Consider the following 18,024-nt stretch of genomic DNA (forward strand, 5'->3'; position numbering starts at 1 on the left):
ATAAGTCCTTGTATGGTTTGAAGCAGGCTTCCCGACAATGGTTCTCTAAGTTTTTCTCCACCTTACTTCTTCATGGTTTCATTCAGTCTAAAGCAGACTATTCCTTGTTTACCAAGTCGACTGGATCTTCATTCATAGCCTTGTTAGTCTATGTAGATGACATAGTACTAGCTAGTAATAATCGTCAAGTTATTTCAGACTTAACTTTGTTCTTGAATTCTCATTTTAAGCTTAAAGATTTAGGTCCTTTGAAGTTCTTTCTTGGATTGGAGATTGCTCGTACTGATGCAGGCATCTCTCTTTGTCAAAGAAAATTTGCTTTGGACATCCTTAGTGATGCTGGTCACTTGGCTGCCAAACCTTCAAAATTTCCTATGGATTCTAATGCAAAGTTTTTTGCACTGGATGGACTTTTGCTTAAGGATCCCACGGTTTATCGCAGGCTGATTGGAAGATTATTGTACCTCACCATCACAAGACCTGACTTGACATATTCAGTCCATACTCTGAGTCAGTTTATGCAAGCACCTCGGCAGCCTCATTTAGATGCTGCTTACCGTATTCTCAGATATATCAAGGCAACTCCTGGTCAAGGACTCTTCTTTCCAACCTCTTCCACATGTCATTTGAAGGCCTTTTGCGATTCAGATTGGGCTGGTTGCCCATATACTCGCCGGTCAGTTTTTGGTTTTTGTGTTTTCTTGGGGGACTCTTTAATCTCTTGGAAATCCAAGAAGCAAACTACTGTATCACGTTCTTCTGCAGAGGCTGAATATAGATCCATGGCTGCTACTTGTTGTGAGTTAACTTGGTTGTTTCATTTACTTCGTGATTTCCAGATTTCTCATCCTCAAGCTACACTTTTATTTTGTGATAGCAAAGCAGCTTTACACATAGCTGCTAACCCTGTATATCATGAAAGAACTAAGCATATCGAAATTGATTGCCATGTTGTGCGAGAAAAGATCCAACTTGGCTTAGTTCGAACTCTTCATGTTTCCTCTTCTGCTCAACTGGCTGATTTGTTCACTAAACCCCTTGGTTCTGAAGTTTTTCAGGTTCTCTTATCCAAGATGAACATCCTAAACAAACATTGTTCATCTTGAGGGGGGTATTAGATAACACGTGGTGAATGTAATTATATGTATAAAACACGTGTTGTTTTGAGTTGTAACTAAGCTGTTTTTTTAGTTAGACAGCTGGAAGATAGTTAGCAGTAGAGCTTTAGTTCTTTACTCTCACGCAGAGTTGTATATAAAATACTCTTTGTAATTCTGTTTCAGTTAATGCAATACAATCACAGATTCAATCCAACTCTGTTCCATCTGTTTTTTTCTCTTCCACTTTGTACTTCTGATAGTTTGTTCATGGGTTGTTGTTGTCCACCATTCCTGATGACAATTAATTTAGGAAGAAAGTTCTTAATGGCTACTTAGTGGTCGTCTTCAAAATTACAACCAAGAGCTCGATCTGCATTTATTTAGTGAATATGCCTCTTAAGGTATTAATTAACAGAGAGTACTAGTACTGTGGAATTTACGTTGCATGAGAACTCTTATCCTTAATTATATTTCCATTTTTAATAATAATAATAATAATAATAATTATATTTCCATTTAACTGATACTTGATTAGCTTGATTGAGTTGGTCATTGATGGTTAATTATCTGGCATGCATCTCCATATATACTTCCCATGAATGACATTTATTTCGCGATTAATATCTTTTAGAATATTTCTTAGAAGTTCATTTTATAGTCACCCAGTACAGTGGGAGTAGTGATCGACACATTAGTTTATTTGCTTGTTTTGAATTGTGGTATATAAGTAAAACATCTTTCTCATTGCTCCCCACATAATCGGACAATTTTTTTCATTTTCAGTGCATGCAATCGATGCTTCCGAATATCTTTGAAAAATTAACCATGGTTTTGGCTAGCTGCTAGGAATTAGCAATGTCATTGTTGTTTGGTGACCTCAAGTACTCGTTAGAAAAAATCAAAACCATCTCTTTAGCAATTTTTTCTGGTTGTTGCTCTATAAACGAGCATCCTAAATCTGACAATAATCTTTTCATTCTTTTGAAGGGAAGGCAGCCCAAGCCTGCTTCTAGTATAATCTCTTTTAAGACAAAGTATAGTTCATAAGCTTCCACCACAAATTGAATGCGGCGAAAAAGATCATGATCATTTGAATCCTCCCTCGTTTAAAATACATTGAGAGGATATATTGATGGTTCAACCAAATAGTCGCAGAAAAGGCTTTCGTGGCCTTGCCCTTATGCTTGATGAACTTGCGTCGTTAAACATAACAACAACATGATGTTGATCCTCTTTCACTATTCAATCATTCTTTTTTCATAAAAAAAGCTAAAATTATTTTCAATTCATCATCAGAGGAAGAGTTATATAGAAGGCCATTAAGTTCAAAAATATGATCCATAGAGGAAAGACAAAGAATGAATGGAAGAGAAATTTGGATTGAGGTAGATGAAAATTAAAGAGGAAATGGATCTATTATATATATTGAGAGAATATGGTAGTTGAAGAATATTACTGTGGGCAAATATGACCGTTGAAGAATATTGCTGTTGAGAATATGTTTCAAAGTTGGCGCTTTTGTCCAGCTTTACTTACCTTAAAATATCTTCCTTCTTCAATCTTCAGTTAATATTCTTCATCTAACATAAAACAAAATGCACGAGTTGTGAGGGGTTGAGGGCGTCTAGTTTGAATACCAATCGTCTTGAAAAAGCTTTAACCCTAATGAATGATTGAGGGTGGGCAACCAAGACATTTAATTAAGGAGTTCTATCGATCGAGAGAGGAAAAAAATTTAGGGGAGTGATAAGGGGTGGGGTGTTTGACACCACACTTTATGCTCTGCAAAAGGATTGGTGAGTTTATCCTCCATACCATACTCATCTTCTTCCTCCACATAACACGGATTTGGTCGACAGCAACGACCATTTAGACCACTCATGGCGGTAAACTACTAGGATAGTGCTCTAATTTGTGTGCCAATTTGTTCTCCAAATTGCTCAAAAGATCATCAACCCAATCAAACTGCTCATACAAGTGTTGCAAACGTGCCGTCAATTGCTCATCACACATTGCTTCTTCATGCTCGGGCACATAACCAATCTTTGCAAAACAGTTTTCCCTTTTGCGTCCCCTTCGCATCATAGAAAGAAAACCTTGGCTATGATACTAACTGATGCAGGGTGGATGTGATGGATCACAAAACAAACAACATTATATTAAAAACCCTTTCAAAAACCAAGAACAAATCAAGAATTTGAGGAAAAATAAATATAAAATCACTCATTAAGTGTTTTTTATTGAAAATTGATGAAAATTACACAGAACTGGCAGCCTAAGCCGTTCATATTTAGCTTATATGGTAAATAGAGTTGCTACCCTACTTAAACACGCAATTCAGTCAGTTTGTCGCAATCTCGTCCACACAGGACTACTAACTCATTCGGACGAGAAGCAGTGTAATACTTCTCCTCGTCTGAACTTGCACTACAAAAAAATCACATTTTCTTGACGGTTTTTGTTAGACGGCTTTGAAAATTGTCTAGAATTATAGTTTTACAGTCGGTTTTATAAAACTGTCTGTAAATTTACAGACGGTTTTAATACTAAATTTAGAGACGGTTTTTAATAAAACCATCTAGAAATTAATATTCAGATAAATTTAGAGACGGTTTCTTTTGAAACCGTCTGCAACTATTTTTTTTTTTTTTTTTCCTATTTTCTCTTCTGTTTTCTTTTTAAAACAAAACCATCAATTCTCTTTTTAAAACAAAACCCCATCTCTCTTAGTCTCTCTTAGAGCTCACTCTCTCTCGCGATCGTTCTTCTTCCTCTCTTCGGCCAGCGATTGAAGACGGGCGACGGGATCTGGACGGTCGGCGGGAACGGGACGATGAGAACTTGCGACTGTACGTAGAGAGTTGGTTTTCGGCTGGATCTGTCAAACCTACGCCGGTGTACGTGCGTGGGTTTGACAGATTAGGTCGAAACCCACGCTCAGCCAGATCTATGGTCGGAATACAAAGAGAGATCTGGCCGAAATACGTAGATTTCCCGACCGGTTCTCTCTTCCTCTCATTTTCTCTCCTCCTCCCTCTTTCTATTCCCCCTCCGCCCTCCTAATCACCAGTCTCTTCCAAACCATCGGACGGATCTTTGTTTTTTTTTGGGTTTGGATTGTGATTAGGGTCATGGCTGCACTGTGGGTACCATTCGACTACAACTATTGCGGCGCCGACGCTTTTGAGTTTTCCTTATGCGATGGCCTTTCAAGGGTTGGTTTTCGGCCGGATCCGATCGAATCTGGGGCAACTCCAGTAGAATCTAGAAGCTTTGACCGCTGGACAAAAAAAAATTATTATATTAAAAAAATAATAATAAATTTTGGACGGTTTAGTTAAAACCGTATGGAATTGCTGACGGTTTGGCCCAAACTGTCCATAACCCTGATTAGTGACACATTTGAAACCGTCCAGAAAAAACCGTCTGGACCTTTTTCCAGACGGTTTTTTGCAATTTCTGAACGGTTTCAAACCGTCCAAAATTCTTGAAATTTTTGTAGTGTTGTTCCATATGGGCTAGCGAATGAGCTTCTCGAATTCTCATGTTTAACGACTTGTTCGGACTTGAATTGATCGCCATTAATTCCGAACAAGCTCCCTGAACACCTTTCTAGTATCCTCCCAATGAACTCTTTTTGATGGGTTTTATACCTTGTTCAGACACCAACATCCTCCGCCACTTTCTTCATGAAATCAAATGCCACGTAGTTTAGCCAGTTAATGTGGAGGGAGCGTTTTGCACGAATATGCGATTTGTCCAACAAAAATGAATACACGGAATGAACTTACCTTGGTTTCATAATTTTTTTTTAAATGTAATGTGTGTGTGTGTATATATATATATATGCTTGTGCAGTAAAGCAATTTGGTGCACGTTTGGCAACTTACAAACTGTTTAGTTCCCGCCACGGTGGCATTTAACTGAAACAGTTAAATGCAGGTGATCATCCTTGTCATCACTCCCCCTCCAGATCGATCGATTGATAAATCTTCTTTCTCACAATTCTCAAGAGCAACATTTCTTGAACTACTTCTCATAACACCTGAAGTTTCAGAGCTCTAAAAATGGGGAGGCTCTTTCTTATTCAATACGATCGAACTCCCCACACCAAGTTCTTCTTGTGCCGTACGTGCCATACCCATATTGCCTTGGGCGAAAACTTAGCTTTCGTGGTAACAAATCTCTCTCTCTCTCTCTCTCTCTCTCTCTCTCTCTCTCTCTCTCTCTCTCTCTCTCCTGTGCGCGTGTGTTGATTTTTTTTTTTTTTGTCAGTTTTCATATCAAAGAAAGTCTGTTACCTTCTCCGTTTTCTTGGATATTCTTATACATACAAAGAAAAGTCGTTGCAAATATTCAGACTTCAAATTATATATATATATTTTTGAGAATTTGATTGTTCTTGGGATGTTCTTTGAAGATACGTACGACCTTGTTATTTTTAAGACTATTTGATGCAGTTTCTATTATCTTTGAACTACTACTTCAACTTCCAAGATTTGATTAATATATAATAATAAAAAATGTTGTAATTACGTTCATTCTTATAATAAAACTTATCTATTCTTTTGTTTTTGTCTATTAAATTCCCCCTTTTCAGTGTCAGTTCTTTTCTCATCGTACGTGGACTGTCAAAATTTGATGTTTATATATAATGCATCCATAAATCACTTTTTATATATATAAAAAATAATATTAATAATAATAATAACATATTATTCAATTTCATTTTGCAGTACCATCTCCAGAATAAAGGCCACTTTGAAAAAGCGTAAGATATTATTCAAACTTAATTCATTCAATGCATTAATTCCTTTTCTTTTCTTTTTTCTTTTTTATTTTAATTTTTTTGACTCTTGTGTGTTTGAGATCGATGTAGTGTGAACCTGGTGATTGACGGTCCGGAACATTATCAGAGGGTTGGTGTTAACATAGAGGCAGATGCTCTTTGCAACAAATGCTTGGGGCACTTGGGCTTCAAATATGTAAATATATATATCTCTATTTAATTTTGATCTTTTTAGATTTCTTTCTGACTACTCAACTCGATCCTCACCGATTCTTAATGTTCAGGTTGAAGATGATCTACATCCAGACGAACCAAGAATTGTACTCTATACGTAAGTCAATTCTAAAAGTCCTACTTATGCTCGATTCTTCAAAGAGAAAATGTTATTTATTAAACTGTCATACGATTAAAATACAGTTAACGTACTCTTAATTTTTTGGATCGAAAAGGTTTATTTTCAGGTCATTCTAATTATATAACAATAGTTTAACAGCCTAGTAAATAACGTTACTTTTCTATCAAATTAAGATACGTACATTTGGTCTGATCCAAGAATTTGTCGTGAGCATGCAGGGATAAGCTCCTGTTTTGGACTGGAGAACAGGAAGTGGAAGGTATGTCAGAAATTGTTCATAGTCTGGGTTTGTCCTAACAGATGCAAACATGGACGGCGACCCCATGTTCGTTTCTTGTTGTCCAGCTTTCTTGATGACAATTTGGGAAGAAAGTTGTTAATGGCTGCTTAGTGGTCAAACAGAGTACTGTGGAATTCTGCATTCATTTCGCGATTAATATCCTCTAGTATATTTTTTTGGAAGTTCATTTTATAGTCACCCAGTAAATTGAGGGTGATGCACTGGTTTATTTGTTTGTTTCTTCTTTTAATGTCTGTTTAGATTTGCGATTTAAAAGTAGTGATTTTAAAATGTATAATTTGAAAATGTGATTTTTGAAAACGCAGTTAAGAGTTTGACAAAATCGCAGTTTGACCTTTAAAATTTTGCGTTTTCAAAAAAGCACCCACTTGCCTGCGATTTAGAAAGCAGTTTTCTGCGTTTTTGAATCGCAATTTTTTTAAAACAGTTTCTAAACAATTCATTTTCTATCATTTGAAACCAAATCGCATTTTTTGTTTATGAAATTGCAATTCCAAATGCACCGTAAATCTTTTTAGTGCAAGCATAAACACATAATTATATATGCTAAGTATACATACGCAACAAAAAATAAAGAGTTTTAGGATTACTTCCGGCCATGTTTGCTCAAGCGAGGTAATAAATCTTTGAAACAAAACCTTAAAATAGCAATATAATAACGAGGCGTCTCCTGACCTATATCTACTGAATGTTGTATCGATGGAATACACATATCTTATGACACAACTTCCAAAATAATTGTTGGTTCACGGATATGACCAAAACACATACCTCCCCATCTAATCGGACAATTTTGAGTAATTTTAAAAGTTCTTCTAGTGTTCCTCCAGTTTTCCTCCAAAAATGAGATAGCTTTTAAAATTATCATTTGATCAAAATTCAATAATAATAAATCATAAGCTTAATGATAATTTTAAAGTTACATAATTTTTGGAAGAACACGAGATGTAAACTTCTAGCATTACTCGGTAAGAGTTATTTTAGAAGTCATTCTAATGTTCTTCCGATGTCCCTCCAAAAATGAGGTTGCTTTAAAATCACCATTTAATCAAAATTCAATAATGATCAATCACAAGCGAGTAATACTAAAAGTTACTCTCGTGTCCCTCTTGTGTTCCTCCAATAATGATATAGCTTTTAAAATCACAATTGATCTTGTACGTAATTGATCATTATTTAATTTTGATCAAATGATAATTTTAAAAGCCACCTTATTTTTAAATGGATGTACAGTACTAGAAGGACTTACAAAAATTACATAGAACTAGCGGCCTAAGCCGTCCATATTTAGCTTATATAGTAAATAGAGTTGCTACCCTACTGAAACACAATTAAGTTAGTTTGTCACAATATCGTCCACGTGGGACTGTTAACTCATTCGGACGAGTAGTAGCGTAATACTTCTCCTCGTCCGAACTAGCTTGTTCCATATGGGCTAGCGAACAAGCGTCTTCAATCCTAATGTTTAACAACTTGTTCGGATTTGAACTGATCGGTGATCGCCATTCAGAAGAAGATCCTTGGACCCCTTTCCAATATCCTCCCGGCTAGTAAACTCTTTCCGACGGGTTTTATACCTCGTTCGAACACCAACGCCCTCTGCCGTTTTCTTCATGAAATCGAACGCCAACTAGTTTACCCATCATAAATGAATACACGAAATGACCTTACTTTGGTTTCATTTTTCTTAAAAAAGAAAAGAAAAGAAAATGTATATATCTGCATGTGCAGTAAGGCAATTTGGTGCACGTAGGTTTGGCAACCCACAAACTGTTTAGTTCCCGCCACGGTGGCATTTAACTGAAACAGTTAAATGAGGTGATCCTTGTGGTCACCCCTCCCCCTCCAGATTGATAATCGATCACTGCTATAAATCTTCTTCTCACAATTCTGAAGCAAAGTTTCTTGAACTACTTCTCATAACACCTGAATTAAGTTTCAGAGCTCTTTGAAATGGGGAGGCTCTTTCTCATTCAATACGATCAAACTCCCCACACCAAGCTCTTCTTGTGCCGTACATGCCATACCCATATTGTCTTGGTCCGAGACTTGGTTTTCGTGGTAACAGATCTCTCTCTCTCTCTCTCTCTCTCTCTCTCTCTCTCTCTCTCTCTCTCTCTCTCTCTCTCCTGTGCGTGTGTGTTGATTTATTTCAGTTACCTTAATTCTTCTCGGTTTTCTTGGATACTCGATCTTATGCATACAAAGAAAAGTCGTTGCAAATATTCAGACTTCAAATTTTTTTTAAGACTATATATACATTTTTGAGAATTTGATTGTTCTTGGGATGTTCTTTGAAGATACGTACGACCTTAGTTATTTTTAAGACTATTTGATGCAGTTTCTCTTATCTTCAACTATTTCCAACTTCCAAGATTTGATTAATAAAAAAAAATGTAGTAATTACGTGCATTCTTAGAATAAAACTTATCTATTAATTCTTTTGTTTTTGTCTATTGAATTCCCCCTTTTCAATGTGAATTCTTTTCCCATCGTACGTGCATGGCATGGACTGTCAAAATTTGATGTTTATATATAATATTGCAAGCATAAATCACTGTTTACATTAAAAAAAAAAATTATAATAATCATCGAGAAAAGGAGATATTTTTTTACTTCCACTCGATCGTTTGCATTTCATTTTGCAGACTAAGCCCGACAATGAAGGCAACTTTGAAGAAACAAGAATTGAGCCCCTATTATGCAAAGAAACAAGAATTGTACTTCGTATGTAAGTTAATTATAAACCTCATAATTATGCTCGATTCTTTAACGATAAATGTTATTTATTAGACTGTGATACAATTAAGATAACATGATGTACAAATTAATGAACTCTTAATTTTTTTATTTTTTTTTTCAAGTCTTTTCTGATTCAAAAGTTGATTTTCACGGTGTAAAAACCTAGTAAAGAACGTTACTTTTCTATCAAATTAATATACATTTGGTCTGATCTAAGAATTTGTCGTGAGCAGGGATGAGCTCCTGTTTTGGAATGGACAACAGGTAGTGGCCGAAGCAAACATCGACGGCGACCCGATGTACGTTTGCTGTTGTCCACCTTTCTTGATGACAATTTGGGAAGAAATTAAAGTTGTTAGTGGCTGCTTAGTGCTCAAACAAAGTACTGTGGAATTCTGCATTCATTTCGCCATTAATATCTTCTAGTATATTTTTTGGAAGTTCATTTTATAGTCACCCAGTAAATTGATAGGTTTATTAATTTGCTTGTTTTTTCATTTTATAGTCACACATGATTATATATATACTCTAAGTATACATACGCAGTGGAAAATAAAGAGTTTTAGGATTATATCCGGCCATATTTGCTCAAGCAAGTTAATCAATCTCTGAAACAAAACCTTAGAATAACAATATAATTAATAAAGAAGTATCTTTTGACCTTTGCCTACTGAATGTTGATCGTATTGATAAAATATATATATTTTATGACAACTTTCAAAACAATTGTTAGTTCACGGATATGACCACAAAACATACATCTCCACTTAATCGGACTGTTTTGATCAAGTAATTTTAAAAGTCCTTATTGTGTTCTATTTATATTGAGAAAACATGGTAGTTGAAGAATATTACTGTTGAGAATATGTTTCAAAGCTGACATTTTTGTCCAGCTTTACTTAATTACCTTAAAATATCTTCATTCTTCAATCTTTAGTTCATATTCTTCATCTAACCTAAAACAAAATGCATGAGCTGTGAGGGGTTGAGGGCGTCTAGTTTGAATCCCAGTCGTCTTGAAAAAGCTTTGACCCTAATGAATGATTGAGGGTGGCCAACCAAGACATCTAATTAAGGAGTTCTATCGTGAGAGGGAAAAAATTTTGGAGAGTGATAAGGGGGTGGGGCATTTGACACCACGCTCTATGCTATGCAAACGGGTTGGCGGGTTTATCCTCCATATACTATACTCATTCTCTTCGTCAGCATAATGCAGATTTGGTCAACAGCAACGACCATTTAGACCAATCATGGCGATAACTAATCAGTTAAATGCAGGTGATCCCCTCCAGATTGATAATCACTAATCAGTTAAATGCTATAAATCTTATTTCTCACAATTCTCAAGCAAAGTTTCTTGAAGTACTTCTCGTAACACCTGAAGTACTTTCAGAGCTCTTTGAAATGGGGAGGCTCTTTCTCATTCAATATGATCAAACTCCCAACACCAAGTTCTTCTTGTGCCGTACATGCCATACCCCATATTGCCTTGGCCGGAAACGGAAACTTAGTTTTCGTGGTAACAAATCTCTCTCTCTCTCTCTCTCTCTCTCTCTCTCTCTCTCTCTCCTGTGCGTGTGTTGATTTTTTTTTTTCTTTTTTCAGTTTTTCATATCAAAGAAAGTCTGCTACCTTAGTTCTTATACATACAAAGAAAAGTCGTTGCAAATATTCAAAACTATATATATTTGAGAATTTGATTGTTCTTGGGATGTTCTTTGAAGATACGTACGACGACCTTGTTATTTTTAAGACTATTTGATGCAGTTTCTGTGATCTTCAACTACATGATCAACTTCATTCCAAGATATGATAAATAAAAAAAATATATATATAAAAAATGAAGTAATTAATTACGTTGCATTCTTAGATCGAATAAAACTTATCTATTAATTCTTTTGTTTTTGTCTATTAAATATATTCCCCCTTTTCAATGTCAATTCTTTTCCCCTCGTACGTGGACTATCAAAATTTGATGTTTATATATGATATTGCATGCATAAATCACTGTTTATAAATAATAATAATAATCTAGAAAAGGAGATATTTTTTTTTGGAAAAAATACACATACTCCCCTTAAATTACTGTTCCATTGTCAATGTGCTCCCTAAACTATTAATTGCGTCAATGTCCCCCATTAAACTACTAAAATATGTCAATGTTCCCCTAAAGTCAACTAAAAAGAAAAAGTAACCCTAGAAAAGTTTCAAAATGGCAAATATATCCTTATAAACTCAAGAAAAAAAAAATTGAAAGATTGAAAAAAAAAATACTTTTAAAAAAAATGAGAAAAATAAAAATCTAAGAGGGTGCCTCAAACTGAAAATTATATAAAACAAAATAAAAAAAATAAACGAAGTTTAAAAAAAAAATGAAAAATCTTGGTTTTTTATTTTTATTTAAAATAGTCTTTAGTTTTTTTTTATTTTGTTTTATAATTTTATGAAGTGTATTTTTGTCATTGTAGAGCATATTGACATTGTTTAATAGTTTAAGAAGAGATATTGACACAATTAATAATTTGAAAAGCACATTAATAACAATTAGATGATAATTTAAACAGTATATGTGTACTTTTCTCTATTTTTTTTTACTTGGAATCGTTTGCATTTCATTTTGCAGACTAAACCCGACAATGAAGGGTACTTTAAAAAAGCGTAAGATATTATTCAAACTTCATTCATTACTGCATTTGCATTTATTATTAATTATATATTCTTCTTCTTATTATTATTATTTTTTATATTTTTGACCTGTGTGTTTGAGATCGATGTAGTGTGAACCTGGTGATTGACGGTCCGGAACATTATCGGAGGGTTGATATTAATTTACACAGAGGCAGATGTGATTTGCAACAAATGCTTGGGGCACTTGGGCTGGAAATATGTAAAAATCCCTATTTAATTTTCTTTACAGATTTCTTTCTGATCACCACTCAACTCCTCACTGATTCTTTATCTTCAGGTTGAAGATTTTAATGAGCCCCAATTATGCAAAGAAACAAGAATTGTACTTCGTATGTAAGTTAATCCTAAACCTCATAATTATGCTCTATTCTTCGAAGATAAATGTTATTTATTAGATTGTTATAAATTAATTAAAATAATTATGTGATATACAAATTAACGGTACAATAAACTCTTTATTTTATTTTATTTTATTTTTATAAGTCTTTTCGGATTCAAAAGTAGATTTTCACGGTGTAACAACCTAGTAAATAACGTTACTTTTCTATCAAATTAATATGCATTTGGTCTGATCCAAGAATTGTCGTGAGCAGAGATAAGCTCCTGTTTTGGAATGGAGAACAGGTAGTAATGGCCGATGCAAACATCGACGGCGACCCCTTGTTTGCTGTTGTCTACCTTTCTTGATGACAATTTGGGAAGAAAGTTGTTAATGGCTGTCTAGTGCTCAAACAAAGTACTGTGGAATTCTGCATTCATTTCGCCATTAATATCTTCTAGTATATTGTTTTGGAAGTTCATTTTATAGTCACCCAGTAAATTGAGAGGTTTATTAATTTGCTTGTTTTCTCTTTTTAAATCTTTTTACTGCAAGCATAAACACATGAATATATATATATATGCTCTAAGTATATGTACGCAGCAGAAAAGAAAGAGTTTTAAGGATTACATTCGGTCATGTTTGCTCAAGCGAATTAATCAATAAATCTTTGAAACAAAATCTTAGAATAAAAATATAATTAATAAAGAGAAATATCTTTATCTACGCATACTGAATGTTGTATTGATGGCCGGAATACATATTTTTTATGGCACAACTTTCAAAATAATTGTTGGTTCACGGATATGACCAAAAAAATACCTCCCCACGTAATTGGACAATTTTGAGTAATTTTAAAAGTCTTTTTAGTGTTCTTCCAGTATCCCTTAAAAAATGAAATGGTTTTTAAAATCACAATTTGATCAAAATTTAATAATGATCAATCATAAGCTCAATGATAATTTTAAAAGTTACATCATTATTGGAAAGACAAAAGATGGACTTCTAGCATTACTCGGTAAGAGTAATTTTAGAAGTCCTTCTACTGTTCCTCTGATGTTCCTTTAATAATGATATGGCTTTTAAAATTATCATTGGGCTTATGATTTATCATTATTTAATTTTGATCAAATAATAATTTTAAAAGCCACCTCATTTTTAGAAGAACTTCTAGAATTAAAATCACCATGTCTTCTTTAAGTTCTCTTATGCTCCATTTGTTTAGGCGTAAAATATTTTCTAGCAAATATTTCCAGTATTTTCCAGTGTTAGGTGCAAGCAAAAATGATGGTCAACATTAATCATTTTCAGGTTAACTGAAAAAGCTTCTTTAATATTTGAAAAACAATATACAGTTTTAAAAACCGTAAATCGTTTTCTGAATTTAAACTCTTCATTTTTGCACTCACGTTTAGGAGAATTTGTCACCACCAAACATTGGAGTTTGTTGGCTGCCCGAATTTGAGCCCAAGGTTTCCGGATTTTGGGATTCGGGCATTGGAATCCGGCGTCTAGTTTTGCCAGAAATTGCAGAGACAGTGGCCGGAATCTTGCCATTTGCACCGGATTCCGGCTACCGTAGCCGAAATCTGGCAATAGTAGCTAGATTCTGACGAATCTAGCCAGAATTTTGCCGGTCGGCCATGAAATCTGGCCACTGCTACCGGATTCCGGCCACAATAGCTGGATTTTCGTCATTGGTGGTTTTTCACCTTTTATAATTTTTTCGTATGAGCCGAACATTGAAAATTATTTTCAAGAAAATTATTTTTTTTCTAAAAAATAACTTCGTTAAAAATATTTTACAACGAAAAATATTTTACGTCCATACAAATGAAACTTTAAATTGATTTGACTTTTAAAATATTTATAGAGATCAAAATTTAATAATAATTTATAACACATTTAATAGTTATTTTAAAAGCAATGGCAATTTTGGAATGAGTAAAAAAGAACATGATTTCTTTTAGTATTTACGAAAGACGAAATTACAAGATACCAAAATCTGAGCTGACTGGATTCCAGCGAACATGGCCAGGTTCCGTCTTCGGATTCCAGAGACATTGACCGAATGTTGTCGGATTTCGGTACTGGCAAGATTCCGATGATGGTCGATTGCTTGAACATGAAGGTCGACTGTGTCGTTTAAAAATGGGTTGAATGCGTCTAGCGTCTTCGAAAAATGATTTATGTTTTTAAAAAGCGTAAATCATTTTCTGAAATTTACTAAGCACTTTTTGTCAAACAGAAATCATTTTTCGGTTGACTGTTATTTTCGCCCCTACCAAACACCAAAAAATATCGAAATAATTTTTTAAAAATCATTTTATGCCGAAACAAACGGAGCATTAAATCAGACCGGTTTTCCTGGTTTTGCAATATTTCTCCGTTCTTTTTTCTTTTCGGCGAAATTGAAAACCTCATATACGAAGAGGGAAAAATTCTTGTCAAAAATAAAAGAGGGAGAAGAAAACGGTGTGCCCGTTAAACGCTAAGTAGTCGTTTGCATAATAAACGCCTCCGTGAAGAACACCCATTTAGAACTGAGATGGCTAAAAGATTCAACTCGCAGCTATTCGTCAGCAGTACTCTCTCTCTCTCTCTCTCTCTCTCTCTCTCACGCATGTAAATGGGTTTTTGTTTAGAGCCGTGGTTTTTTATTCTTGCTTTTCTGCTCAGGAATATCATTTTACACCACAAATGAACAACTGAAGAGGTTGTTTTCGCCATTTGGGGTAGTTACAGAAGGTATGCTTTATTCATCACGCTTTCTGGGGTTTTTTATTTTTATTTTTATTGGTTTTAATTCTTATGGTTTGTAAATAATTGATGGGTTTTTTTTGCTTTGGGATTGTTTAATTTGCGTCTGTAGCTAGGCTAGTTAAAGACCCAAGAACCGAAAGACCCAAAGGTTTTGGTTTTGTCACATACGAATCAGAGGCTGAGGCTCAGAAGGCTTTGAAGGCCATGAATGGCAGGGTATTCTCTCTCTCTTCCCTGAAAATCTACTGTAGATTCTCTGTTTAATTTACTAAGCAAATTATATTCATATTATTGATAAAATGTAACATCTATTAGTAAATCCGAAAAAGGGAATTTACTTGAGTTATAAATTTATTGATTATCCAACTGGTTTTCTTTAGTAATTAATGGTCTTTATTGTTCATAGTTTAGCGGAAGATGAAGCATATAAAGATCAATGGTCCATAGATTCTTAAGAAGTTGAAACACATTGTTAAGTTGCCATCACGAAATCAAGTTTAACTTTCTTTGAAGTATCTATGTAATGATTTGGCTAAATCGATTGCAGCAATTGTTCTAGTGTAATACCTAAGAATTTCAGTCAAGATTAGCATTTGAGTTAAGATTAGCTATGGAGGGGTTTTTCAATCACTGTAGACTGTTCAATATCTGGATTAAATACCAGAACTTATTCGTATTTGTTTAGAGTTTTAAAGGTTCATATAACGTTGTATTAGTCGTTTTCTCCTACCAGAGTGGACAGTAACTGTGGTACGAGCCCAGGGAAAACATGCATCATTCCACTTTGAGTACATTTTCAATTCATTTAGTTAGTTAAGAAGAGCGACAACTTTATAGTGTTAGGAATTGTTTTTCTCCATACGAAGTATTTGCCCTCATTTCTTTCTATCAGTGAATTATCATCATCCAAAATTGTTACTGAGTTGAGTTTACATGCCACAGAAGGGGAAAACAAAATCAAGCTTACCTTGTAAGCCCAACAAATCAACTTAAATTTTATGTTCTTAAAGTTTTGCAGTGACAATAGCTAAGTGGAAACCATTAGCAGAAGAAGGTTACCAAGAAACTCAAGAGAGAAAACATATCTGTCAGAACCTACTGGTTTAAGGTAGTGGTTTTTCCATTCTTCTGTTAATAATAGTCATTGGGTAACAGGCTAGAGAGAAGTGGTGAATCAGTTCTTCCTTCACAAGGCTAATTTTTTCCTTTTTTTTGGTTTTCATTATAATCTACGGATACATCTCTGATGAAATCCCTGCAGAGGGTGGTGATTGTACGTTTGCTTTCTAGTTATTGATTGTAGAAGGCAAGAGATCATTATGCTTTAGAAAATATAACATTAGTATGCAATAGCTTTTATCCAAAATCTTGAATCATTCTTAACAATGTAATGATGTTGCAATATCATTGCATCATATTTATTCATGTAATAATAGAAGTAAAAATAAAATGAATCTTTAATCTTTTTCAGTTTTGCATGTTACTTTTTTTTGTGAGTGTAATCATTAATTGATATGTAACATTCAGAGGTTTGTTTTGCGCTTCTTTTGTTTGTTTGTGTTTGATGGAAACAATCTTTCTATAAGGAACTAAGATCATTACTTCAATCTGTGCGTTGTGAAAACTGATAACCCTCTCTCTGTGAAGAAATTTCTGAGTGTGGCATGCTTTAACAGGGATAACATCAGACTAAAACAGCTTTTTCATCTCATATATTTTGTCCAGAATAAAAGAAAAAAAACCCTGTACTTTTGCAGGATATTTTTAGTTTTCTTTCTTGTCAGTCTATATGGCAACAAGTTGGGTCTTCAACCCTCTCCCAAGATATGCTGTCAAAAACTCAAATTGCATTAAGATTGCTGTGTTTTGTGGTTGATTTATAGAGCTAATGTTTTTCAAAGCACCTGCTTGATGCGGACATCTTGTTATTTTATTTATTTATTTATTTGTTTGGGTTGTAATAATGGGCTTCAATTATAGCCTTTATTTGTTTTAGTTATTTAGCCCACTCATAACCCTTCTAGGGTTTAATTAGGGTTGCTATTTTTACTATTTAAACATTGTTTACTGGAGATTAAGGCAATTTTTGAAGCATATTGAATAATTGAGCGTGCGCCGCCATGTTTCCTCTCTATTTTCTCTCATTCAGCTTTCTTCTTTCTTTCTTTCTTAATTCCTGCTTCTTCTTCCTCTTGAATTCTTGCTCTATTTCTCCGATTAATCACTCTACATCACTGCTGCTCCTATTTATTCGACTTTTGTGTTTATACTTTCTTACAGATAATTGATGGGAGGCTGATTTTTGTTGAAATTGCAAAGACAGGGGGAGTTGAAGGTTCCACTTCTTGATGAGAAGGCTCATTTTAATGTTCCATATAGATTTCTGTATAGAAAATTGCCTTTGGGATTCAGTGTTGGATGACAAATAACATATTGTTTCAAGTAGTTTCTAACCCCGCCCCTAGTCTATAAAAATGACATGCGTTCTTTTACATGTGAGAACCACATTGCTTTTTTAAATTGCAGGGACAAAGTTGAAAGAAATTTTATTAAAAATGCATTTGCTCTTCCAACTTTGCCATTGCAATTAAAAAAAGCATGTGTTTCTCACATATAAAATAACACGCAACATTTTTATAGACTAGATTGGAGGAGGTTGGAGGAAAACTCTATCCTTAAAATAGTGTATGTATGTAGTAGAGCTTAAGTTCAAGTATGCTCATTTCATTATTAATCTTAATGCATTTTATTGATGTTGCTTTCCGAGTATTTGGTAAATGATATTATGAAATCTATCATTTGTTTTGTTGGTATTCCGTTTGTTAATGCTGTTTAGAAGGTGTTTTTTGTTTTTTGTTAGAAAAAAAAAAAAATTTTATGTGATACAAATGTGAAAGTAATTTTGAGCGTTCTGTGAGTATTTTGTGTTTTGAGTTGTTTGTTAATGTTTTTTTGTTTTGAAAAGAG

The 18,024-nt window shown here is 34.2% G+C and overlaps 1 protein-coding gene across 1 annotated transcript; it reads left to right on the forward strand.

Annotated features, from left to right (window-relative positions):
• Positions 1-14,684: 14,684 nt before the first annotated feature.
• On the forward strand, positions 14,685-17,549 carry LOC133878236 (organelle RRM domain-containing protein 6, chloroplastic-like). Its single transcript, XM_062316767.1, has 4 exons — positions 14,685-14,879; positions 14,974-15,042; positions 15,167-15,273; positions 17,338-17,549. The coding sequence occupies exons 1-4, from the start codon at positions 14,843-14,845 to the stop codon at positions 17,404-17,406; spliced, it is 282 nt and encodes a 93-aa protein (XP_062172751.1). The 5' UTR covers positions 14,685-14,842; the 3' UTR covers positions 17,407-17,549.
• Positions 17,550-18,024: the final 475 nt, after the last annotated feature.

The sequence above is a fragment of the Alnus glutinosa genome, chromosome 9 (assembly GCF_958979055.1).
Source record: "Alnus glutinosa chromosome 9, dhAlnGlut1.1, whole genome shotgun sequence".
NCBI lineage: Eukaryota > Viridiplantae > Streptophyta > Magnoliopsida > Fagales > Betulaceae > Alnus > Alnus glutinosa.

Excerpts from the sequence above, each read along its gene's own strand:
- LOC133878236 (XM_062316767.1), top strand. The coding sequence starts at position 14,843 with ATGGCTAAAAGATTCAACTCGCAGCTATTCGTCAGCA. Across the intron at positions 14,880-14,973 it reads CTCGCAGCTATTCGTCAGCA|GAATATCATTTTACACCACA; the intron begins GTACTCTCTCTC and ends TTTTCTGCTCAG. Across the intron at positions 15,043-15,166 it reads ATTTGGGGTAGTTACAGAAG|CTAGGCTAGTTAAAGACCCA; the intron begins GTATGCTTTATT and ends TTGCGTCTGTAG.